Consider the following 26,475-nt stretch of genomic DNA (forward strand, 5'->3'; position numbering starts at 1 on the left):
CAGCAGTAACAGCCGTTGACAGTAGTGAAATATTATAAAATTAAACTTGTTCTGGATTTCTCAGCCGATTACACTGATCAAAAAATTTTTACTTTTTGTCTTGCTCCGAAATAAAAATAGCTGAATATTACTAGTATTTGTGCCCTAAATCTGAATTTAAAATCCAAATTGCCCCATAACGTACCATTTTCCGGGGAAAATGAATTCAATTTTTTATGACAAAACGTATTTGTTTTTCATTTTTCACTGCTACTGATAAAATTACAAATTGTTAGGAATTCAAAATTCCTCATAATACTTGAGAAATGTGTACTGGATACAAAATTGTTACATAGTTTAAAACAGAACAATAATAAAAATATTTCATGCGTATAATGAGAAAAATCCCGGAATTTGAACTTACATTTAAAATAATTTTCTGGATGACTTGTGTTTATAACTAGACCCGGGACTGTATTTTACAAGGAACCAACAATAGTCTGCAAGCATTGCTGGATGATGATCTTCCTTCATATCGTCTTTCCACTTCAGATATTTCTTATTAAATCTTTCCTTGCTTACCGCTCCAAAGTTAGGAGGAAAGAAATCCAAATGAGAATGTAAAAAGTGTATTTTGAGAGACATATTACACTCCATCTTGTCATATGCACTTAACATGATTTCCACAACAAGTTCTATGTAATTCTCTGCCCTATAATTTCGAAGGAAATTTGAGCAAACGTCTTTGAAAGCGCTCCATGCCATTCTTTCTATAACGGAAAGTTTTTTTTTTTTCAAACATAGGGTCATCCGTAACTTTGTGAATCTATGAAAATACCCTCTTTTAATTTGCCTTCACTCACACTGGTAAACTTTTCCTATAAGTACTGAAAAACCTCTCCCTCATTTGTTCATTGCATAGACCTCACTTTGAACTGTTATGAAATTTACTTAATAGAAGGGACCAATATAGGTTTATTTATTAGAATTATAAAATAACATTCCAACAACCATGAGAAACCGGAAATCAGACATATACTCATAAAATGCATTAGCTTTTGTTTTGGTTTGGTTATCCGCAACCCGCGCCAGATGTTTCCTCGGGGAGCGCTTATCGAAAAGTGAAATTATAAGGTAAGGTCCCGGGTTCGATACCCGGCCCCGGAACAATTTTTCCCTCGAAATTATTCAAATTAACTTTACAGGGAGTTATTCCTGAAAGCTTAATTTGCATAATACACGTCACTGTACGTAACAGAAAACCACAATTTAAAGTCACACAGAGTTAGTGTGCACTCAAATGTTGGTTGCTTGACGGTTGTCAGCCCACTTTGAGGTCTGTGGATATAGAGGGAAAAATTGGATCGGTGTCGGGTAGAGTTCCCGGGTAGCTCAGTTGGGAGAGTGTTGGTACGTTTAACCAAAGGTCCCGGGTTCGATACCCGGCCCCGGAACAATTTTTCCCTCGAAATTATTCAAATTAACTTTACAGGGAGTTATTCCAGAAAGCTTAATTTGCATAATACCAGTGCTGTTATCAAGGCGTTAAATGTTGCTTGTCGTGTGATAGACTCGAAAGCAGGGTATTACGCACAGTGGCACATTGCATTCCGGACAGTAGTATCTGCTCTCCAGTATGAGAGCGTTTTGGGAAAAATGGTGTAGCAGTCATTGAATATTTGTACCAGTACATCTGTTCTTCAGGTTTGTGAATAATGTTCTGCAGTATCACTATGCCCAAAAGTACACGTATTTCAGAGTCTATAGTAGGCCGCCACGAATTATTTTCAGCATTCTGTGAACACTTCTTAGCATGCCGAATTGTCTCCTCGAATATAATGTTGATGAGGTCATTATTAAAGAATAATTTTATAAATTGAGAATTATCGTTATCAGAAACAATGTTAAAATTTCAGGGAATGGGGACCTCGGAGGTGCAGAAGAAATGGTGCCAGATGTCTTCTATTCAAACCACTGTCGAAAAGACGCGACATCAACTGATCTGAATTTGTTTGTTGGTCTATAACTTCGTCTTCTGATACCGATGTTTCATTTCCTAATCTTCTACAGGAATATATTCCTGATCAAAAGTTTCGGAATCACTAACCTGATCCATCTTTACACAAAACAGAACAAAAAACACTAAACACAAACAGGAACCGCCAAAACTAACTAGTATCTACTCACTACTGTGTGTGAATGCTATATGAGCATAGAATTCCACGCGTAAGGAAGAAGTACAAAAAAACCACCAGATATAGTAATATCACTAACTTCTGTAGCCATCTAGTGAGGAAAAGGTTAATGAAAGAATGGAAACATATATTCGGGATATAATCCTTAGCAGCGAAAATGGGACTCAAACGAGTTAACTCGGGTTAATAAATTTTGACACAAGTTAGCAACCCGAGTTAACTCGGGTTAAGGCTCATTCACAATGAAAATTAAACATAACGTAAACGTTAACTTAAGAATATAAACGTTACGGTAAAACCAAGAAGTCATACAATCATTCACGATGGAAACATAAGCATAACCGCAAACATACTTGGTAACCAAGGAAACATAACAACGTCGCCATTTCCTCATATCCTGTCGTATACTTCAGCGCTCCACGATTGTGTTCTGTTTGCAAATCACGTAAGCATAAGCATGAAAGTTTGGAGTTTGCAAACTTTCATGTTAACGTCTTACGGTAATGTTTATGTCAATGCTTATGTGAATCATTGTGAATGATCCCATTTGGTAGCCTGGGCGCAAACGTCTATGTTTATGTTACGGTTATGTTTAATTTTCATTGTGAATGGGTCTTTAATCAGGGCAGTGGTTAAAATACCTACTTTTGTAAAGAAGGTGAGAACATTAGATGTTTGCTGTGCCAAAAAGTGTTTTTTTTTTCTTTCGGAAGAGGGCCCGTATGCAAGCACCGCAATCTTAGGCTTATTGTGCAACCTACTTTTATTGGGATGATTTTGAAGTCATTGGGATCGCTCGTCAAGCACATGATTCACTGTGTGAGCCACCGGCGTGGTTCAGTCGGTTAAGGCGCTTGTCTGCCGATCTGAAGTTGCGTGCGGGCACGGGTTCTATCCCCGCTTGGGCTGATTACCTGGTTTGGTTTTTTTCCGAGGTTTTCCCTAACTGTAATGTGAATGCAAGGTAATCTATGGCGAATTCTCGGCCTTATCTCGCCAAATACCATCTCGCTATCACCAATTTCATCGACGCTAAATAACCTAGTAGTTGATACTGCGTCGTTAAATAACCAACTAAAAAAAATGCATCTTATCGGTTCAGCCACAGTATCCAGGTCTGACGGAGTCCGCGTCAACAACAACGTCCCTCCGCCTCTCTGTGATGTTCCTCTGCGGCCTCCTCAGATCGATGGCATCTGTTCGCAATTCAATCTGCTGCATCCTTAACCAGAGAGACATGCCGCGTCTATTCCACGACTCACCAAGGCGCCATCTATCCGAGAGACCTACAATTCCCCCATCTAACCCCAATCCGCCTACACCTACAGAGGCATCAACACAGACATGGAAATTCTACACATCTAACCAAAAAGCCGGAAACTAAACACACTAGAACAATATGAAATATACAGACACACAAAAACACATCCAAAAGAAATTCTCAACACACAACTCAATTTCAGAACACACACACTCTTTGACTCCACATTACACTACACAAACACACCCTCACAGGAAACAAAACAAAAGGCTCCAAGACCAGCAACAACCAGTTCTGAAGAAGGCCAATAACAGGTCGAAACATGTTAACCAGATACGGTAGAATTTAACACGAGAAAGACATATAAATACATATTACGAAGTGATATAGTGTTAAAAGTTGTGTAATCAAGATGTATAATCCCGTATTATCAAGAGAAATAATTACAACAGATAGACGTAATAGGCTTGATGGTCGGAGCAAGAGGATCCATCCCTAAGCAGTTTGTTGATTTTTGCAACATTTATAATTACCAATGTTTGTTTACTTGAAATGAAAAGTTCGATTGCACTGTTAAGAAATCACCTCAGATAAGACATTGCACTGTAATTTATTTCTTTCTCTTTCTTGCATTGGTTTTTATATTCATAACAAATTATTCATGTAATAGTTACTATTCAAATTTTTTTTCGTAAATGGTATACTTTGTCTTCTAGGCAGTCCCTGTTTAGGGAAAGTATTTGATAACTAATAATAATAGATGTTGTGTTAGTTTTCTCCGGCTTCGTGAGTATATTCCAAAATTTTAATGTGTTTATTTCAATAATGCTAATTACAATTGAATTTTATGAAATACTTACATGTCATTTACCGTTCATCTATTAATATATCACCATTCCTTGACATGAAATTTCAATACATACAGGAGAAAAGGATTTTTATTTTCATTATACCAATACTTACTTACAAATGGCTTTTAAGGAACCTGCAGGTTCATTGCCGCCCTCACATGAGCCCGCCATCGGTCCTTATCTTGTGCAAGATTAATCCAGTCTCTATCATCATATCCCACCTCCCTCAAATCCATTTTAATATTATCCTCCTATCTACGTCTCGGCCTCCCCAAAGGTCTATTTCTCTCCGGCCTCCCAACTAACACTCTATATGCATTTCTGGATTCGCTCATACGTGTTACATGCCCTGCCCATCTCAAACATTTGGTTGTGATGTTCCTAATTATGTCAGGTGAAGAATACATCGCGTGCAGTTTTCATTATGCCAATAAAGTTAAAAAAAAACATGTAGTGAAGTAACATGAAATTAACTCTTTCCTAAATTTTATTGTAAGCTTTCCAAATAGATTATAGAATATTCTGTCTTTATAATGAATGATATTATCCTATTTATTTTTTCAGGCTCAACATTCGAAATAGAAGACCGCTTCCTTTCGAAGCAAGTTACGTGCTCAAAAACACCTAGATCGACCCTGAAGAGGACAAATTCGAAATGCAACGGCGGAAACTACACTGCTGCAGAAATAGGATTTTATATTACTGAAAACAAATTCATTAAACTGATTGATATTTGTTTTGATGAGAAAGAATTCAGGACTGTTTATACGAAACACATCCTACGTCCAGAAGTAGAAATACGTCAGTATAAAAAAAAATTCAAATTCAAAGAGACTGAAGATAATTTATTTGAAGAACTTGATGAGAGCCCTTCCGTTTACTACACTTGCAGATCTCAAGAAGCTATGTTAAATGTGACACTTGGTTCAAAAGAAAGAGTTTCTACCTATCTGAATTGTTCAGTAGGCGTAGGAAGTCCGAATCAACTTGTGAAAGGCCATCTGTCCCCAAACGCTGATTTTGTTTTTTCCTATGAACAAAAAGCAACTTACTATCATGCCAATGCAGCACCACAATATCAGTTCTGCAACAACAGGAACTGGAAGTCTCTTGAACAAAGAGTTCGGGCTCATTCCATTGCATTGGATTCTGAACTTGTTATTTATACTGGAACATCTAAAGAAATGACTTACTTATCTGATACAAACAACACATATAAGAACATTTTTCTCGATTATAAAATGAAGAAACTTCCAGCGCCACTATATTATTGGAAATTAGTTTTTGATCCAGTTTCTAAATCTGGGATTGGATTTATTAATTACAATATCCATTTTAGGCAAAATCTGAAGTTTACCGCAGAACCACATCACGGACATAAATGCAAAAACACATTGTGGTTTGATGGTAAAGAGAGAAAAAGAGCTAAGTGTTTGATATACTGTATGAGTGTCAGTGAACTTCTGCAAATTACCGGTCTCAAAGACTTTAGTAAAAGTAATGTTCGCAACATAATGATGTACATGACTGAAGGTAATAACTTGAGAAATGAAATAAATCGTTGGAATCTCTCATAGACTCCCGCAAGCTCCAGAAATGCCATCAAAATGGCAATGCCTTTTATAACACTGAACAACAAGAATTTTGCTCCGACTTAAAACAATATGTCCCTTATGGTTTGGCGTGCGCCGAATCCGAAAATGCATTTCCTTTCTTCTTATCGCGTAAGGTGTTCAAGATATACTATGATTTCACTTTTCGATAAGCGCTCTTCCAGGAAACATCTGGCGCGGGTTGAGGGTTGTAAACCAAAACAAAAGCTCCAAATCTAGTCTTTCAGGTAAAGCTTCCTGTGAAGCAGATTTGAATAATTTCAAGGGAAAAATTGTTCCGGGGCAGGGTATCGATCCCGGGACCTCTGGTTGAACGTACCAGCGCTCTGCCAACTGAGCTACCCGGGAACTCCACCCGACACCGTCTCAACTTTTCCCTTTATATCCACACAACTCGCGTGGGCTGATGAAACACCAGAGACCCACATCGAGTGCACACAAACTCTGCGTGACTTGGAATTGTGGTTTTTCTGTTAACGTACCCGTCCCGGGATCTATACCCGGCCCCGGAACAATTTTTCCCTTGAAATTATTCAAATCTACTTTACAGGAAGCTTTACCTGAAAGACTAGATTTGGATAATATATACGTCACTGTGTACGTTAACAGAAAACCACAATTCCAAGTCACACAGAGTTTGTGTGCACTCGATGTGGGTCTCTGGCGTTTCGTCAGCCCACCTGAGTTGTGTGGATATAAAGGGAAAAGTTGAGACGGTGTCGAGTGGAGTTCCCGGGTAGCTCAGTTGGCAGAGCGCTGGTACGTTCAACCAGAGGTCCCGGGATCGATACCCGGCCCCGGAACAATTTTTCCCTTGAAATTATTCAAAACAAAAGCTAATACATTTTATGAGTTATGACTTATTTCCGGTTACTTATGGTTGTTAGCATGTTTGTTTGTACTTGTAATAAATAAACAGATTCTATTCAGTAAATTTCTGAACAGTTCAGAGTGAGGTTTAAGCAATGAAGAAACGAGAGTGTGGTTTTCAGTACTTAAAAGAAAAGTTTACTATTTTGAGTGAAGGTAAATTAAAAGAGGGCATTTTCATCGGTCCACAAATTCACGAAGTTATGGCCGACTCTTTGTTTGAGCAAAAATTTTCCGTTAGCATATAGAAAAATTGACATGGCGCGCTTTCAAAGATGTTTGTTCAAATTTCCTTGGACATTCTACGGCAGATAACGACATAGAACTTGTGAAAACCATGTCAAGTGCATATGGAAAAATGGGGTGTAATATGTCTCTCAAAATACACTTTTTACATTCTCATTTGGATTTCTTTCCTCCTAACCTTGGAACGATATGCGACGAGCATGGGGAAAGATTTCATCAAGAGATATCTCAAATGGAAAGGCGATACAAAGGAAAATCATCATCCAGCATGTTTGCAGACTATTTTTGGTTCCTTGTAAAAGACAATGCCTGGTTTAACTTAGTTATAAATGGAAGTAATCCAGAAAATTCTTATAAATGTAAGTTCAAATTGCGAGATTTTTCTCATTGTATGCATGACATATTTTTATTGTTGGTGTGTTTTAAACTATGTAACATCATTTTTGTATCCAGTACATATTTTTCAAGTATTATGTGGCATTTTGAATCCCTAGTGTGTTGTAATTTTACCAGTAGCAGTGAAAAAAATAAGTTTTTCATAAAAAAATGAATTCATTTTCCCCGGGAAATGGTACGTGATGGGGCAATTTGGATTTTAAATTCAGATTTAGGGCACACATATTAGTAATATTCACCTATTTTTATTTCGGAGCAAGACAAAAAGTAAAAATTTGTTGTTCAGTGTAGGCTAATTTTACTACTGCACATATTCTATGTGCAAGATTTTAGAAAATGAATTCCAATTACTAACTAGATTTGTGTAAACTATTACACTGTAAGGATTGTAATTGAAGAGTCCACTGCAAGAATGATGGATGTCATTTGGAATACATTTTGCAGGAGAAGCAATTGAAAGCTTGAAATGCTTAGCGCTCAAAGCTTAACTGAGATTTTTCGATCATTACTGGACAATGACTATCAGTGTTAATGCCATATAACTCTCTATGTACATTCTATATGTCTTAAGCTATGCATTGACAGTCTTGGTTCATTTTCGACAAGAAAGTGACCTCATTCTTGCAGTGGACTCTTCAATTATCATTCCCTCTTAGTGAATGTAATAGTCAGTGTGTATGTCTGTATCTAGATCGGATACAGGCAAGTGATGCTGTGCAGAGTACTGGTAGTTTTAAATAACATGTTAAGAAAACATGTTCATTGAAATGCGTGAAGTTGTAATGAATATATCTACTGCTGTCATCGGAGCCACTTGACATCATTACTTTCTTTGTAATATAGGTACCATTCTTCTTCATTTTTCCTCATCATCCCTCACTAACCCTACTGCTACCCTCTTACGTCTAGTCTGTCTTAAGTTTGAGTTGAACAGCTGCAATCATATTTCCGACATTTTCTGTTCTTGGGTGCCCATCAACCGAAGTAATCGGGTTAAATGCCTGGAAAAAAGTATTTTAGCCACTTTGTTTAGACGTCATTTCTTAGAACAATCCCGTGTCACATTTTCAGTTACTATCGGTCAGTAATATACAAGGTAATTATAAAGTAAATACCAATTTTTCTGAAAACGGAATTTAACGAAACTGAAATGATAATAATAAAGTAGAGTGCTTTCAGAATAAGAAGGCATATAAGTCGGAGCTAATTCAGGCCGGTCGACTAGCCAGTGACAGTGAAGCGGTGTTGCCTAGCTGAATCGTCGCGAAGTCTCGCCGGAGCGTCGAGTATTAGTTTCGCACAGTACTTATGGTTAGGAATGAATTTTAAGCTGTGCCATTCGATAGAGTTACACATACTGAAATCAACTGTACAAGAATGGCAATTTTATGCCAACTGGTTCGCGTGTTATCGCTTTAAGACTAAACAGAGATATCCAACCTACAGCATAGAACATATTTTGCACTGAAGTCCCTCTCTATAAAAGAAGATAGATTCTGTTTATTTTCAAATTCAGATGTGGACTGTTTTCTCTTGTGTGATGTGTAACTTACCGTAACAAAGTCTCTTGAAGGGACTGCAATTGGCTCTGGTATTTCATCTGTTATACTTAAAAGAATAGTCCTACAATCATGAGCGAGGAGTTTGGTATTTTCTGTATATAATTTTTCTAAAGGACTAGCTTATGATGCAGTGCGTGTCAGTTTTTTACAAACAAAGAATCTGACTGCAGAGCCGTGTGGTTTAGAGGTGCATACGTTATCTCATATTCTCGGAGAAGACAAAGAGACAAAATAGGTGGTATAATTGAATTTACCTCTCCTGGAAAATAACGCAAAACAAACGTGTTAATTATTTGTACAATTTTCAGAACCGTGTATTACTTCATCGTATGATATTTGAAATATATTAGTAGTATGTTTTGGCAGTACCATTATAATAGAACGTGGAAAGAAGAAGAAAGCTGAGAATAACCATAGGTACGATTTTCATTTTTCATTGGAATATTATACATGGTATAAGACGAAATATTGCATAAACATATGAGATACTTGGATGATATTGTAAAAATAAACACTCCTGCCTCTTTTTCCATGAATTATACGAAGAGTATTAGCAACATTCTTCCTTAAGAGCATTAGAAAACCTTATAAGATGAAGCAACTTAATTACATTTCACTTTTAAAATATATACAGGCATGCTAGGAACGAGAAGATTTTATAATTCCAAAACTCAATTCCTATTTTAAAAGCCTTTCTTTATATATTATAATACACTTTATACGTTTTTTTCTAATATACAATTTTACCTTCAATATATTAACGATATTATTGGGTTACGATTTTCACATTCACTTCTGTGTAACTACCTTCACTCGTAGGTTTATATTGCTACAGGCCAGAGTTATAGAACATAGAATCCTGGACCTCTAGGTAGGTATAAGTTTGAGGATTAAATTAAATTAGATAGGCTTGATTTAGCAAAGTAAAAGAAAGTAATCTTCTAATATTTCATACAAATATATACTTACTTTACAATTACCCTGTATGTGCACCTCTGTAATACAACTGTGCATATTTTAACAGCTAATTCATTTGCTTAGAGTAGAACAAAAATTTATATCATTAGAAAGAGTGGGTGAAGAAATAATAATGTTGAAGCTGATCAGGAAGAGAAAAAGAAATCGGCTGGGCTACTACTAAGAAGAAATTACCTACTGAAGAATGCATTGGAAGGAATGGTGAACAGGAGAAACGTTTTTAATCGATTATTTTACGACGCTTTATCAACTGCTATTGTTATCTAGCGTCTGAATGAGATGAAGGTGATAATGCCAAAGAAATTAATCCAGGGTTCAACACAAAAAGTTGCACAGCATTTGTTCTTAACGGTTTAATAGAAACCCCCGGAAAAAACATCAGCCACGTAACTTTTCCCAACCAGGATTTGAACTCGGGTCCGCTCGTTTTACGGTCAGACATGCTAATCATTACTCTATAGCGGTGGACAAAGTGAAGTCCGGGGCAGAAGAAGATATCAGTTGATATACAACATTAAGATACATGCGAAGATTAAGAGGAAGTCAGTAATTGGGAAAAATTGGAAAATTCTAGGTTTGCAATGAAAGATCTGCCCTTGGTTAGGAAACTATGAATGAATTAGTCTCAAATGAATATTCTTCTCAGAAAAAATAATTTTTTTCCTAAATGTTAACACTCCGTAAGCACTGTCTGTACTATTCTGTTATCCTTATCATTAGAGAAACTGATAAAGAATTATTTATCCCTTTTCAGTTTTCCGACACAATTACAGTTTTGTTGATAGGCGCAAGAGGAACTACTGTATGTCACAAACTTTCATCAAATGGCGTGAAAAAAAATATATAAAATTCTTAAAGAAGTACAGGATGAAATCGTGACATCAGTGATAAAATTTTTTCTTGTAATAGTCGGAAACCACTTATATAGTATCCATGGTGTGTAAATTTCATAAATATAGAAAAAGTTACAATGCTTTTATATTCAAAACTGCATCCATCTTTTTTCTTTTATTACTTTGAAAACAACTTGCATGGTGTCCGTAAGTTTTTCAAATAACTCAGAACATGGAATTATCTATATTGTTATTCTTAAATCAAAATTAAAAATCTCTCGTAAATTCATTTTTGATATCGAAATTTACATTTTTCTTGAAATTCACTGTTTATCATCTTTGTTGAGCTGAAAAATAAATGTAAATTATTCTGCGTGTTTTGGCAAAAGCATGTATTGTGTCAGACTAAATAATAATAAATGGACGGTTTTCTTGCAAATTAAATAAAGAATATTAACATGTATCGTTATTTCCTGTCATTAGAAAGTCTGGCAACACCACTACAGTGACTAAGGGATGGAATGGTGCTATTCAGAAATGAATTCATGTGTGTATTTGTAGGTGAGCGACGATGCGCTGTTGTCAAACTACGTAGACTTTCAGCCTAATTTTCTGATCAACCATGCACTTATATAGGACAGTAGTGGCAAAAAAACTGGACCGACCCTTGTAGCTGATTTCAGAGCCTTGTTCACAGTGATAAGACGATAGGCTGGTAACTAAAACTTTCGTGGTTCGAATCCTCCCTGAGGAGGAAACTTTTTTTGTTCCTTATTCAACTTTATTCCCAATACTTTTCGATTGCAGCGATATTTTACTACTTAATTAACTTATTATTCTCAGAACACGAATTTTACCAGCTTATTTTCTAATGGCTTTCGAAATGGACTACGTAAGCAGTCGAAACTACAACAATTTCAATAGATTACTCGCTATCTTGTGAATGCGGGCGTGGCATGCGCAGTGGCTCATTTCGGGGACTTTGATTATTCCGTAGGTCCGGGTTTTTTTTGCCACTACTGTACTTAATTGCAAAACGCATCATAGTTTTTTTTATCTGTTTTATGTATTATGTATTTATGTACAATCTCACCATTCCATATTACCTCCAAAACTACCGGCTAGAAGAGCTTCAAGTAATCGGACTTCTGGTTGGAGCAAGAGGTACTGCTACTCTCTTCATGAAAGATGTATTTAAGAGGCTTGGAATACCTACATCTACAGTATTATTCCGATTGTAATCTTAGCTGCATTGAAAGGATCAATATTTGCTCTACTGAAGCATCACCTACATTCGAAATGAAACTAAGTTCATTAGCATTCTTTACTATTTTGTAACACTTATTTCTCTCTCTAAAACTGGGTATATTTCCACTAATCTAAAAATATATTTTCTTCTCTGTACTTATAGGAGTTTCATTGTCGAAACAAAATCAATGGTTCAATGAACTTGTAACCATTTATATGGTTAAGTAATCTTCGTCCCTTGTGGCAGCTCACGAATGGTGAGAAGATTCCTATTTTCAAATTTCATTATGAGCAGGTGATTTGTAAAACTGTCCTTATTCATAGAAGATATTCCACTGAACATAAAAATCGTGTAACACAAGAAATTTAAGTGATTAATGAAAGGAACGTTCTTCTGAGGCCTATTTCAATAATATACTATTATAATATCTGCAGTGCTTGGGAAAAGTGACATGTCAGTTTTCACAAACCTTTTTTGATAATTAATTAACAACTTACACTGGTTTATGTCAATTTGATTTTTTCTGTATGAATTATTGCAATGGGAGGAATACCTATGTATTTTTTTTTCCAAGCGAACAGATCTTCCGTAAGTTTTCAATAAATTATCGAAAAAGTTTTGTGGAAACTGACTTGTGTCACTTTTCCCAAGCACTACAGATATACAAGTTCACAATGTTATACGTTAAGGCACGAGTCAGAAACTAAACACACTTGAACAGTACGAAGTATATACACACACAAAAACACATCCAAATGAAATTCTCAACACACAACTCAATTTCAGAACGCACACACTCTTTGACTCCACATTACACCAGACAAACACAACCCTACAGGAAACACAAAGGCGTCAATACCAGCACCAACCAGTTCTGAATATGGCCCACAACAGGCTGAAACATGTTAACCAGGTACGGTAAAATTTAGCATGAGAAAGACATATAATATAATCCCAATTTATGTAATTCATTAAACGCATAGACGTGAATACTCTCATAATAAAATTATATAATAAAACAGTTGTGTTTTATTTAGTCTGTCGTTGCACGTATACAATTGTTCATTTGAAGGTCAATAATTCTCCTCTGCACAACATTACATAACGGTATGCATTTAAAGCTGTTCAAACAATACTTGTAGATGACATATGCACTCTTTATCCAGGGTGATTCAAAATATTTTCTCAAGACTTCTGTATCTTCCACAGATCTCCAAGTAAAACAATCTTCGTAAATGAACTCATCTATGCTGAATTCAGCTACAGAACTATGAGCCTCTTGGTATTGACGCATTTAAACTACAGTACTTTATATTTTCAGTTCAGTAGAGCAAAATAATAAGTGGCTCATCGTATGATTGCTTCTGATTGCTGTGGCACTTGTTTTGCCATTATTAAAATGATGGAAGAAAAATTATTAATTTTTTTATCTGCCCCCATGTGAATGTTTGCTTGTAGGCCTAAGTATCAATTAGAATACCATATTTACGTTCTTCATTGGCATATTCAGACAAAATCGTGGCAATTCAAAGAGAGAAGCTTAACGATATATGCAAACTAATGAGTTATATACCACATGAATATCAAGAATTTTACAGTAATATTCTTCAGTGGCCTATTGTTGAAAAATAAGTTCATTTATATGCTGAACTTATGTATTAAGTACACAGTAGGTCTATGCATATATTATATCCATAATTTGACAAATAAACTTCAGTTGAACTGAAATTATTAAGTTATACTACAATTTTGATTCCTTGCAGAAACAGCACATGTCAAGCTAATACATATTGACTTATTTAATTAACAATTCATTAGATTCCAATAAATTTGGTATAAAACGACACATCTATTAGGCTTCTGTCTAAAGAAGCCAGTACTATAACCAATGATGTGGTCTATCAACCAGTAATACCGTTTTTTTGTGTCTACTGAAAAATTTAGTTTTCATGGCATGTGCTGTTTCTGCAATCATTTACACTTTATACCATACTTTATTAAATTTACAAAGAATGCGCTTCTGCCTTCTCCCAGACGTGTAATATATGCTGTTAATAGACAAGAGAGAGCACATTCATTTCCATAGTACCAAATATTACTGGTATACTTAACATAGAAATTGTGCAGTCAAGCCCAAAAGAGACTAACATTGACTAAAGTTAATCATATCCACTGGTATATTAATTAAAATTATGATATTAAAATGCATAGCATTTCACTTATACAATTAACATGTTGTATGAGCTTATATTTTATCGTCGTCTTATATACGACTAAACAATATCATTGTCTTCTAAGTTACAAAGTTTATAACTAAACATTAAAAAGATGCATTGCCGCAGTAATTACAAAATGTCTTAGAAAATGCAAATTAACTAACTTGTGACTTATGTATTATTTAATTCTACTGGTAGGCTATACTAAAGTTACTAAGGTCCTTGATATCTTGGTTTCCTGGAACAGAATAATCAGTTCCAACATTTATTAAAAAAATCTTGGAATATTTCCAACAGCTTCTATAAATGTTGAAGGTCACTATTAAGACTTGGCACTTAGCACTCTTACGTCTATTCTATTGAAGAAATGCATAAATGCTACAAATCTAAAGGCCATTAGTAAGCTTCAACGCAAAGTTTATATTCCACAAGAACTAAGTTTATGTTCTTTGTGTAGTAATTTTCCTTTTTTCTCTCAAGCAGCGTTCTTTCGCTATGGTGATCTTAACAGCAGGTAATTTCACTATTTATGTCCAGTTTGATTCAAAATCCTCGAAAACTAGGATGGAACGTGCAGAAGAGCCTAGAAATAGATTCTGAGTAAAACTCGTGAGCTATTTGCACTCCAAATCCAAATATTGTTTTCTGTATCGACCTGATACCAAAATGGATACATGATAGAACTGCAATGATGTAATGTCAGCACAAAGTCGGATGTCAACTGAAGACAACTGTGAGACAATGTAAGAATGGGGCTCATACAAGGATGTATTGAGTAAGTGTTCTGATAGTAAGCCTGCGAACGCTACCAAACCGTTGACGCAGACTTTTGAGTCACCCTATACACAGCACATTTAAACTATAAAAAGGCATTGTCTAGGACGACAGGATGTTTCTGCGCCATTTTGATGTCGCATTCACTCACGAGAGGTTGTCTTGGATTTTACCTAAGTTTCGTATTCTAACATGAACCAACTTAAGAATTTATTTTTTTCATGTCTTGTGATTCTTTTACTGGCAGTCGTAGCCGCAACAGCTGAAGGTAAGTTTCACGACTCGACTTTCGTATTATTTAATTGTAATAACTTCTGCCTGCTTTCTTTTCACTTAGGTCTATATCACAGCATAGGAATTCTGAATTTCTATTTATGTCCATTTAATTTTACCAAAGTATCTATACCGAGCTTTATAATTCTGCAGTGCTTGGGAAAAGTGGCATAAGTTATTTTCCACAAACTTTTTTAAATAATTTATTGACAACTTACGGAACATCTGCTCCCTTGGGAAAAGAGACATAAGTATTTCTCCCTTTACAATAATTCATACAGAAGAAAATCAAATCGACATAAACCAGTGTGAAGACAGTTTTTTTCCTTCTCCTGTAAAATTAACATTTTTGACTTGTGCCACTTTTCCCGAGCACTACAGAATTCTAGCAACGACATAATAATTATTGAAAGGGAGGGGAAATAATTATTTTTATAATTTTACCAGTGTCAGTTAAGTAACATACAGTAAAATGCATGTAAAACGCATGTGAACTTAGCTATATCTTGCTGTTTACGTATCAAGGTTATAAATTGGTTGTTTAAATCAGTTATTAATTTTTAATTTCATATATCCTCCTATATGGAAAGTTTATATTTACGTAAAGTTAGATATGAGAATATACGAGTGCTTTTTAAGCCAAAATCAAATCAAAGTTTGGAAATTCTGTACTAGCCCATGGATACTTCTCGCTTGCAATATCAATGTTTGAAACTAAAACATAACAGCTAGCACAATTTTGTTGACTTAGTTTTTAAAAAAATCTATAAAATAAACTAGATTTATAGTATTCCAAAATAAACCTGCGATATTTAAAATTGTTTCAAGTAATAATTTTTTTTTATATTTACAATAAGGTAAATTATATAGGCCTACACACATACATTGTTTTCAACTTGCATTTGAAACTACTCAGAAAATTGTAATAAGAAAACGATGAAAGACATGAAATAAAGTTTATAGGCAAATTATAGGCTGTTATCTTTTGAAGCATTAAGTTGCAGTATTCTGACAGCTTACGAATAGACCTATATTTGTGTGTGTTTTCTTTTTTTAACTCTACGTGTATACTCAATATTCCATACCTTAGCCTACGTCTTCCAGAACGTTGTAAATATTTAATTTCTCCTTCATTATTGAAATGCTGGAACTACAGTATTGCTGTGCTACACGTTCACTAACGACACTTTCACCCTCAACTTCACATAGCCTATCCTTCGAGTCGCGGCAGCACCTTTATAATCTTATTTAAAGTAGTGCTTTAGAAGAACTCTAATCTCAACTTTATCACCTCAATTTTGTATTCTTTGTATTAACAATTGTCGACTGCCACGTCACAATACGGAATAATAATCATTGGGTCCTGTAAATTGCATTGCCAAACTAAAGACAATCATTAAAATTTTTATGCTCGACCATGCCGAAATGAAGTAATTAGACACCTGGTAGTAGCCCTTTAATGCACCTCATTAAAGTACACCTATTCATTAAATTTCAGGTGTTCAGCCAATGACAAATCACCTTTGTACCATTATAAAACCGCAAGTATCGATTATTCTCGGATATGCAATCGAAAGACAATTAGCGAAAAGTCACGGAGGCTGGAAATCCAATACTGTCGCAGAAGGTTATGTTCTGTTACTATAATAATTAGCGTTAATTGTAAATAATATTCAAATAAATTCAATTTGTCATCTCGTTTTTCAATTCTAAATCAATTTCCAGGTTATATCAAGACTAATGTTCATCTTATTCTCTACTTTATATCAAGGTCAATGACATTCGGCCTCGGAAAAAATCAATACTTTCGCGTCTGCGCACATCTCACAATTCAGGTCAGTTCGCTACTCACTTACATAACCATAACATGGCCTACTTTTGAATAATTTCAAGTTATAAATATGGTCGAGCATAAAAAGTCGTGTGAAACTTGCCTATAATGGTAATTAAGACGCTCGCATGAAAATTATGAAATTCGCTTGCGCTCAAACAAACATAATTGCGTCTTAATTACTACCATTATAGGCTCGTTGCATAATGTACTATTATAAAATTTAAGAAAGCCAACATTATTTTTGGATGAGCTAGTATCTTAATTTGTGAAAAATATTTCTCGTAAACTTAGTCTATATGCAGTCAAAAGCAGTATATTCAACATCTTCGCTAGTACAAACTCATTTTTATTCTTGGACGAGGATATCTATTGTAGTCCCTATCACATTATTTGTAAGCCAATAAGCTCTAACTGCAGTTCTGAAACAATATTGTTTATTCATATTGACCGAATATAATGTACCAAATAGCTGGAAATATTACTAAAGAAGGTTTAGTTCTCCCAATAACAGACCATAATGCCGACCAAAATTACAAAGATGATCTGGGCGCATTAAAGACCTTTGGAATGACTCCAAAAGGAATATTAAATTATATCTAACCCTATACCTTATAATGGTGGTGGTGGTGGTGGTGGTGGTGGTGGTTGTTTCGTCACAAAATTTAAGGATCTGAAATTACACCATTCTCCAACAAAAGATTTGAAATATTCAGACTGTGTTATTAGATTAGATCAAGATATTAGCATCAAATCACCAATGATGATGGATGAAAATTTCCAATTCCTCATGCCGGACGCCGCAAGTGGGAATATCACGATGGTTCCGGGGCAGACTGTGTTGTTTGCCTGCGCAGGTGACGGCAACTATTTCACGGAGGAAAGAATTCCAAGAAGTACACAGCACGTCAACGGATCCTGTGTGTCAGGTAAGTTCTGAATGTGAAATCCTTTTCGATAATAGTAAAATTTTGGTTTACTAGATCCCGGTTAGATAAAGTTGACATTTCACGTAGATGGTCAGAGTTCAATTTTATGCATATTTACTACAACGATGTTGGAACAGAATTTTTCGAAATACTCTGGTTTCTTTTTTATATATATATAAAATATTTCATATTGTAAAAGTAGGCTTAATAATTATCCAGTTTATATAAAATTATTTACCGGGATTTCACTTCAAAGCTTCCCACTCTAAAGAAATATTTTCGATTCCATTTAATTTAAACAAAGCAAAAAAAAAAAAAAAACACGTCAATTTTGATGGGCCTATTGAAGCGGGGGAGTTTAAAATCAATGTTAATTACATTTCATGTTATACATCCTATCACCAACACACTTTGAAATTTAAAAAGGCTCCCATAGTTTTCTACCCAAGGTTAGGTCTTTCACTGCTGCATTCTCCTGTCTTTCCAATTTTCTGCTTTCCTCTTAGTCTCCTCGTATTTAGTATTTAGTATTTTATTACTACATACAATACAAAATAAACGCACATTATGAACGTAGCGCACAGCCGTTTGAGCAAGCTCTTGTTCGGGGACAGTTCCTATTAATAACCATTTTGTATAAATTCCAGATTAGCCTGGCGTAACGAGTCCAACATAGAAAGCGACCTCTCTGGTCTTACCTTTTGCCCTGATGATGGAACCTGTATGTATTTCAGAAATGTTGGAAATGTTAACTTCCAGTACATGATGGATTACCCAAAAGCCTAATTCCAAACGACATATACCTCTTTATTTTTCTGTAGGTATCTTTCGCCGATTATTCGCAGCAGTCCAATTGCATATATGATACGTAACTTTGAAAAAGTATTCAATTGTTCCTACATTTCATTCATTAAATTTTTCCTCACATCTTTTGATTTATATCAGTCAACCTGGATTATTGTTGTTATCAGTTGATTGCAAAATGAAGACCCAGTTAATTTTTGGAAATTTCCTAAATTTAACTAACAAATTTACTAAATTAAATGTTCAAAATGTACTCCGCTGTTGGATAGACAGTAATACAGCGTATTTCGGAACTCCTCTGCATAAGTTAGCACCAAAGGCACAGGCCTATACATAAATAAAATAATCTAAAATTCGGCTTTTCTTCGTCTTGTTCTAAATTTGTAAAGAATAGGCGGTTTATAATATAGAACCATAATATTCCTTAATATCAGTTTGTGTTATGAACTGAAATAACACGTAATCAACAATAGTCTTTGCAGTTTTATTCTCTTTCGCTCTAATCAACAATAACAACAATTCATTTAGCCAGGTGACGACAGAAAATAAAAGATGAGATCTGTAAAAAAATTAAGTAATATTTAAAATGTACATGTCATTATAGGGGTTTTAAGATCCCCCCAAAAAATGGTGTAGGCTACGGAAAGCAACGAGGAGGTACCGCAGTTAATTTTTCCAAGAAGAAGTGCAGAGAGATTAAGATATCAGATGATAGGCAACATTAAGATAGATAGATCACATGCGGAGACTAAGAGGAAGACAGGAATAGAAAAGACTGAAAAATGCTGGATTTGCAGTGAAAGACCTGCCCTTGGGCAAAATTGAATGAATATAATTGTCACATTTGAAATTTCATAGGAGTAGAGGGTAACGGAGTGAAATCTGAAATGCAATTAACAATAGTTTTAAACTTTTCCCCTCAATATCTCAATTTAGGTATTTTTTGGTTAAATTGAATTTAAATGAAATAAATAGTTGTGTAAAATGGAAAGTTTTGAAATGAAAGCGATGTAGGGTAAAGTTATCTAATTCCGTGATACTCCCAATTCCGTGATGTTTCTTTCACTGAATATCACGGGATTGGGTATCTTGCTATGAAGTTCACCGATGTCTCAAAAGTAGGCGAAAGATGCACTCTTTCGAGAAAGATGTCTGACGAACAGCAAAGCTTTGACTGACATTCAATTTAAAAAATTATCAGGGATTAATGGTATCACGGAAACAGACAACTTTACCCCATATCATATGTATTTTCGAAACATTTGATGTAAAAGGAAATTCCTCTGTTAGGATTGGGAACAGTAGGCCTAAGTTAAGGTACATGTGTTAAAAATTGAATTTTTCTACGTATGTTTGATAGAAGCTGAAAAATTGTAATTTAAAGTTACCGGTGCTGACTTAGGTCGTTTCGAACCGTCTTAAGTTTAGAAATTACATAGTTCCATATAATTTTATGTGTGTATGTATATAGACTAGACCTATCAAATTTTTTGCTGTGTAAAAGCCTATTAACATTCTATTTATAATTAGCCTACTATTATTACCACAATACTTGATACTATCTAATATTGAAGTTTCGCTGTTACTTACAAGCTTAATACTCATGGGAAACTAATAAATAACTTAATAAAATTGTTAATGCAGATTGAATAAACAAAATTGTATGCCAGTCTGTTATTCCTACACAAATAATTGTTTCTTAATATTTAACATCCTAATGCCACCGGCGTAGCTCAGTCGGCAAAGGGCTTGCCTGCCGATCCGGAGTTGCGATCGGGCGTGGGTGCTGAGTAGCTGGTTGGATTTTTTTTCCTAGGTTTTCCCCAACCGTAAGGCGAATGTCAGGTAATGTATATCGAAACCTCAGTCTCATCTTGCCAAATACCATCTCGCTATATCCAATTCCATTGACGCTAAATAACCTAGTAGTTGATACAGCGTCGTTAAATAACCAACTTAAAAACATACACATTATTAAAAAATTATAAGTGACGCACTTTCAATAGTTTTCATCTGACTGGCTTATTGGAGATTCTTTAAAATTTTGTACAGCTTTTGTATTTATGAAGCAGTTATAACTAAAGCCCTGCGTTTGGTTACTTCGAGTACAAGTTAGATGTACATGGATCACACTAGCTTCGCTTTGCGAGCCAGACCTGTTCAAGGCTGTAATGAGTCCGTCTTCTCGATCCGTCTCGTGTGTCTGCCTCCAATGGACACTGAACAATGAGAATAGCAGACCTACTCACGTACAAAATATACTGTCACGTGTATTTAATTACAAACTAAATATTTATTGAAAGCCACCTTAAGGGCAACAGAAGATTATTCTCACAATAAGTAAGACGCATTTAAATTCTAGATACTTTCTGTTTTATTAGCTATACATTTTTCATCCAAAGAGTAAAACCAATGCTCATTATTTGTCTCCTATTTACAGAGTTTTGAAAATTAAAATTGCACTTTTTGAAAGAAATTGATACGTATATTTTACCAAAGTGAAATGAATTTAGAAGTTAATAATATAAGTTATTGAAAAGATCGAAATTTGAATATTCACAATTTAAAATTAGTTAATATTGAAATATATAAAATGTACTGTATTTCGGCTCTGATATCTAACTTTCGTACAGTTGGGAATGTTTGTAGGTTTTCTTTTGTCTCCATGTATTACGGTCTCTAATGTCAGAATGTAGAAAATTAATTATTATTGCTTGTTTTACACGTCCGGAACTGGACATAGCCTACGTATGTACACATCTGTAAATAAATACATGGTGGAAATTACAATAATATAACAAATCACGGTAAAAAAAATATATATTTACACGGACTACTTGGTTCTCATTTTGTTTCGGCATGTTCACTGCCTTACTCACTGAACAGCAGACCTCAACTGTGTGTCTGGAGTTCAATGCCACTGATCTATACGGCTGTTGCAGATTGATTGGTGACTCAAGGTAACTAAACGCAGGATTCTGGTTATAGGCCTAACGCAACAAATTCAGAACTTCTTGAGAATTTATTTTGTATTAATGAAAGTTATGAAGTTCACGTTATTTTTCACTACAGTATTATTTGTAGGCCTAAATATACAACTTAAGCGCTCTGGTGATAACTGTGTTTTCTAGACTTTGTAAAAGGTGTATTAACTTTTTTCATGTATACATCTTGGTTACACAACTTTTAACACTATATCACTTCAGAAAACGTATTATTTGTCTTTCTTGTGTCAAATTTTATATTACCTTGTTAACATGTTTCAGCCTGTTATTGGCCATTATCAGATGATGTATTTCTTGAACTAATTTAGTCTCCAAAAACTATTAATTTTTTTACTAGGTTATTTTACGACGCTTTATCAACAGCTTAGGTTATTTAGCGTCTGAATGAAATGAAGGTGATAATGCCGGTGAAATGAGTCCGGGGTCCAGCACCAAAAGTTACCCAGCATTTGCTCATACTGGGTTGAGGGGAAAACCACGGAAAAAACCTCAACCAGATAACTTGCCCCAACCGGGAATCGAACCCGGGCCACAAAAACTATTAAAAAAATGAATTTTACTAAAGATGTTATTATTCTGTTGGACCAAAATAATAACATCTTTAGTAAAATCGTCTAGCTAGCAGTGCATGTTTCTGTACAGATTGCTGTGCACTTTACTGCGGAATCCCAGCCACTAGTCACTTAGCTGAGTGCGCTCCTTGTATAATGGCAGTTGTCTTGAAATATAAACGTCAACGTATATACCCAACTTGGAGTCAGGCCACAAAAGGGAAAATAACACTGTAGGAGGAGAGTTCGATCCGGTGCTGTGGATTGAATTCGGCGTAGCTCAGTGGTCAGAGCGCTTGGTTCGTAGAACCAAGGACCCGGTTCGATCCCCGGCGCCGGAGCGAATTTTTTTCCCTCAAATATTAATTAAACGAATTTTAATTTTCAGGCAAAACTTTCTACATCAGCGGCTTCCTTATTCTCGTCTACGACCTGACATGTTCAAGAACACCCTCATCAACACCCCGAAAAACAGGAGAAACATGTAACGGTGACTACACTGCAGCAGAGATTGGTTTCAATTTCGGGAATACATCTGTTAAGTTGTACAGTATATGCTTTGACGAAGACAAGTGCCGATCTGTTTACAGCAAACATATTTTGACACCAGAAGTTGCAAATAGACAGTTTAAAACAATTTTCGCCTTCAGATCTACCGATGGTTTCCTTTACGAGTCACTACCTGGCAGACGTCCTTACAATCTGTACACTTGCAAGACGGAGAGAGATAATCTGGAAAGCGTTCTTGGGTCAGCAGAGAAAGTAACGTCTTACATGAACTGTTCAACTACTGGGAGTCCTACGCAACTGTCCAGAGGACACTTAACACCTAACGGTGATTTTATATATCCATACCAACAAAATGCAACCTACTACCATGCCAACGCCGCGCCACAATGGCAGTTTTGTAATAACAGGAACTGGAAATCATTAGAAGAGAGGTGTCGTAACTATGCACGTAATAATAAAATAGTTCTTACAATCTATACGGGAACGTCTGGCCAAAATAGTTATTTGCTAGATGACAATAATAATAAACAGGTACTATTTCTTCTTCCAGGACAAAAAATTCCGGTTCCGTTATATTACTTCAAAATTGTGTACAATCCATCCAAGAAATTTGGAATTGCATTTATATTATACAATGTACATTATAATCAGAGCCCACAATTCTTTGAGATTCCAGAATATGATTCTATTTGTAAGGAGACAGGATGGTTTTCAGACGACGAGATAAATTTCAATAAAGGAATAATTCAATGTTTAACTATCAGAGAATTCCTAAGTGTTACAGGATTCAAGGACTTTAAAGACGAAGTACTTGATACAATCAAATATTATTAAAAACTAGCTGTACCCTTGCGCTCCGCTGCACTTGTTAGAAATAAATATAAAGTAATTACATACTTAAAATAGGACATCTGGTGCAGGGAACATGCCTGTTTCATAGAACGATAAATCGTTTAATATTTCACTTAATTTAAATTGTATTTAAAAAATTAAAATGAGATCATTTTGCTCCAGAGACCACTCATTTAGTGCAATGATAATTCATTTAACATGTTATTGTTATTACATGCAAATAATTAAAATATGATCATTTGGTTCAGAGAACATTCGTTTTTGGTGCAATTGGTCCCATAAAAATTTTGCTTGGAATGAAACGTATCGGAAATCATTTTTAAAGAAAATTTTGTTATATAATATTTTTCACAAAAATCAATAATAAGGACGATATTTTGGTTTATTTAATTCAGGCCCCCTTATAATCTCCATTTTAAATAAAGTATTTTGAATGCCATATAGCTTAAAATCTAACTTACAACGAACTTAATTTATATTCCAATTTTCATCGAAATCCGTTCAGCCATTATCGCTGAAAAGGTAACAAACATCCAGAGAGACAGACATACAATCAAAAATTTCAACAAAGCGATTTTCGGTCTCAGGATGAATAATTATACGTGTTAACACCAATCTTTAATTTTCTGAGATGAAAATGAATGTATTCATAATCATTACTTTAAGAAATACAGGAAATGAATATACAGAATCGCCTATGAAGTTTTCTGTACATAAGAAGCTATTTTAATTTTACCTGTCCTGGATTCAATCAGAAGTTACTGTAATAACATTATAGCATTATGTCCATCTGGAGAAACTACACTTTCCAATGGTGAAATAATAATTAATTATACAAATCGGTTAATTTAGCTTCCGACAGTACTTCATACAAACACAGAAACATTCTCTGTAGGCTAATTATGTTTAATAGCTTTCGATCGTTGTTGTCTAAGGCTCCTTATACACGAAGTCATTTTTTTTATTTCATTACAACGACTTAGATGGCGTTGTTATCTTAATTTTAAAACTCATTTACCTCATTAAATATCAGTCTTATCAAAATTTTGCATAGAGTAAAACTTATCGGAAATCATTTTTAAAGAAACTTTTGTTATATAATATTTTTCATGATAATTAATAATAAGGGAGATATTTCGATTTATTTAATTCAAGCCCCATTATAACCTCCTCCTTTTTAATAAAGTATTTTGAATGCCATATAGCCTAAAATCTAAGTTATAACGAACTTAATTTATATTCCAATTTTCATATAAATCAGTTCAGCCATTATCACGTGAAAAGGTAACAAACATCCAGACAGACAGACAGACAGACAGACATACATACATACATACAAAAATTTCAAAAAAGCGATTTTCAGTTTCAGGATGGTTAATTATACATGTTAGGACTAATTATTTTTGCAAAAGCGAAAATTACCAGAAAAATTTCGGCTACAGCTCTATTATTAGTATAGATTCTATAAATATTTATTATGATATAATTTAAATCTGAAGACACTAACTTTGTATGATTTAAAATTTAAAATTATCCGTAACTATATGGCGTTCGAAATGCTGTTAAACGAAACCATTCAAGATTTCTTGATGTTAAAATTTGATGAACATAAAATTAAATACAGTATAACTTTTAACTCCCTTAAAATTAATTTTATCCTCTTTCATACGTAACGGCGAGGCCAGAAAGATGGACCTCATTGTACAGTACGCTTATTTAGACCTGACAGTCGCCAGCAATGTGCGCCTTGGTCAGGCGAGTCCATTAAGTTACGGCAAGGTTAGTCTGTTGCCTGAAGTCAGAGCGATCGGATGTCACGCATGCGGTATAGCGTTGTGTTTCCAGTACAGTTAAGCTGTACTGCATTCCTTTACCGACCGCTTGCCCTTATCTCTACTCCAAAGCTCTCCCCTACTCTTATTACTTCCCCTCTTTCGCGTCGCTGAGCTGTCAGGACTAAATAATCGGTCTGTACGCACAAGGTCCTCGACACTGACCCTCCCTAAATCATCCACGTCAGAATGCCCCTATCCTACATTCTTTCAAATTTTTGGCTGAGAGAGCTGAATTTGGTTAGTTTTTCGACCAGGTTCCACTCCAGTCCACCTAAAGTCAAAATATCCCCTAACCATAAGTTTTGAATTAATTTCTTGTTTTTTTTCTCTTTTTTCCTTTTTTTTTGATTTTTCTTTTTTGTATCTAGTTTTTTGAATCAACTTGGTAGTTTTTCGACTCCAGTCCACTAAGTCAAAATATCCCCTAACCATAAGTTTTGAGGATTTTGCGGAAATGTGACATTGCGTTGTCAAGCAGATTTATCGCAAGCACTACTACAATCTTACCAGGGTGATGAATTTGAACAAAGTTTTGTACCACTTCTCACTTTTTACACACCTCGTCTAAATACACGTTGAATACAGTTCCAGAAGGCTGTGGTTTAGATTTACAAATCGAACAGATAGTACTCTTTGCTGTGAAGAAATGTATGAACAAATTTTTACGATCACATACAGTATTTTCAGTGACCAATGCCAATGCGAAATAAAAAAATAAACATGAATAATTTTAAAGGGAACAATTATTGAAAAGTAGCTATAATTTGTGAATTCGAATGTTTTAGTGGTTGGTGGTTCAGTTGATGTAGGATATTGGACGTGTGCGTAAAAGAAGTGGAACTCGTTGATGTACATGGCTTAT

General features: G+C 35.0%; 1 protein-coding gene across 1 annotated transcript in view; it reads left to right on the forward strand.

Moving 5' to 3' along the window:
- LOC138694290 (uncharacterized) overlaps positions 1-23,968 on the forward strand; it is a 50,890-nt gene extending 26,922 nt beyond the window's left edge. The window contains exons 5-7 of the mRNA XM_069817873.1: positions 4,851-5,859; positions 17,857-18,056; positions 22,805-23,968. Of these exons, the coding sequence (XP_069673974.1) occupies positions 4,851-5,859; positions 17,857-18,056; positions 22,805-23,760 (2,165 nt within the window). The 3' untranslated portion in view covers positions 23,761-23,968. The remainder of the gene's footprint in view (positions 1-4,850; positions 5,860-17,856; positions 18,057-22,804) is intronic.
- The last annotated feature ends 2,507 nt before the right edge of the window (positions 23,969-26,475 follow it).

Source organism: Periplaneta americana, chromosome 1, assembly GCF_040183065.1.
Source record: "Periplaneta americana isolate PAMFEO1 chromosome 1, P.americana_PAMFEO1_priV1, whole genome shotgun sequence".
Classification (NCBI taxonomy): domain Eukaryota; kingdom Metazoa; phylum Arthropoda; class Insecta; order Blattodea; family Blattidae; genus Periplaneta; species Periplaneta americana.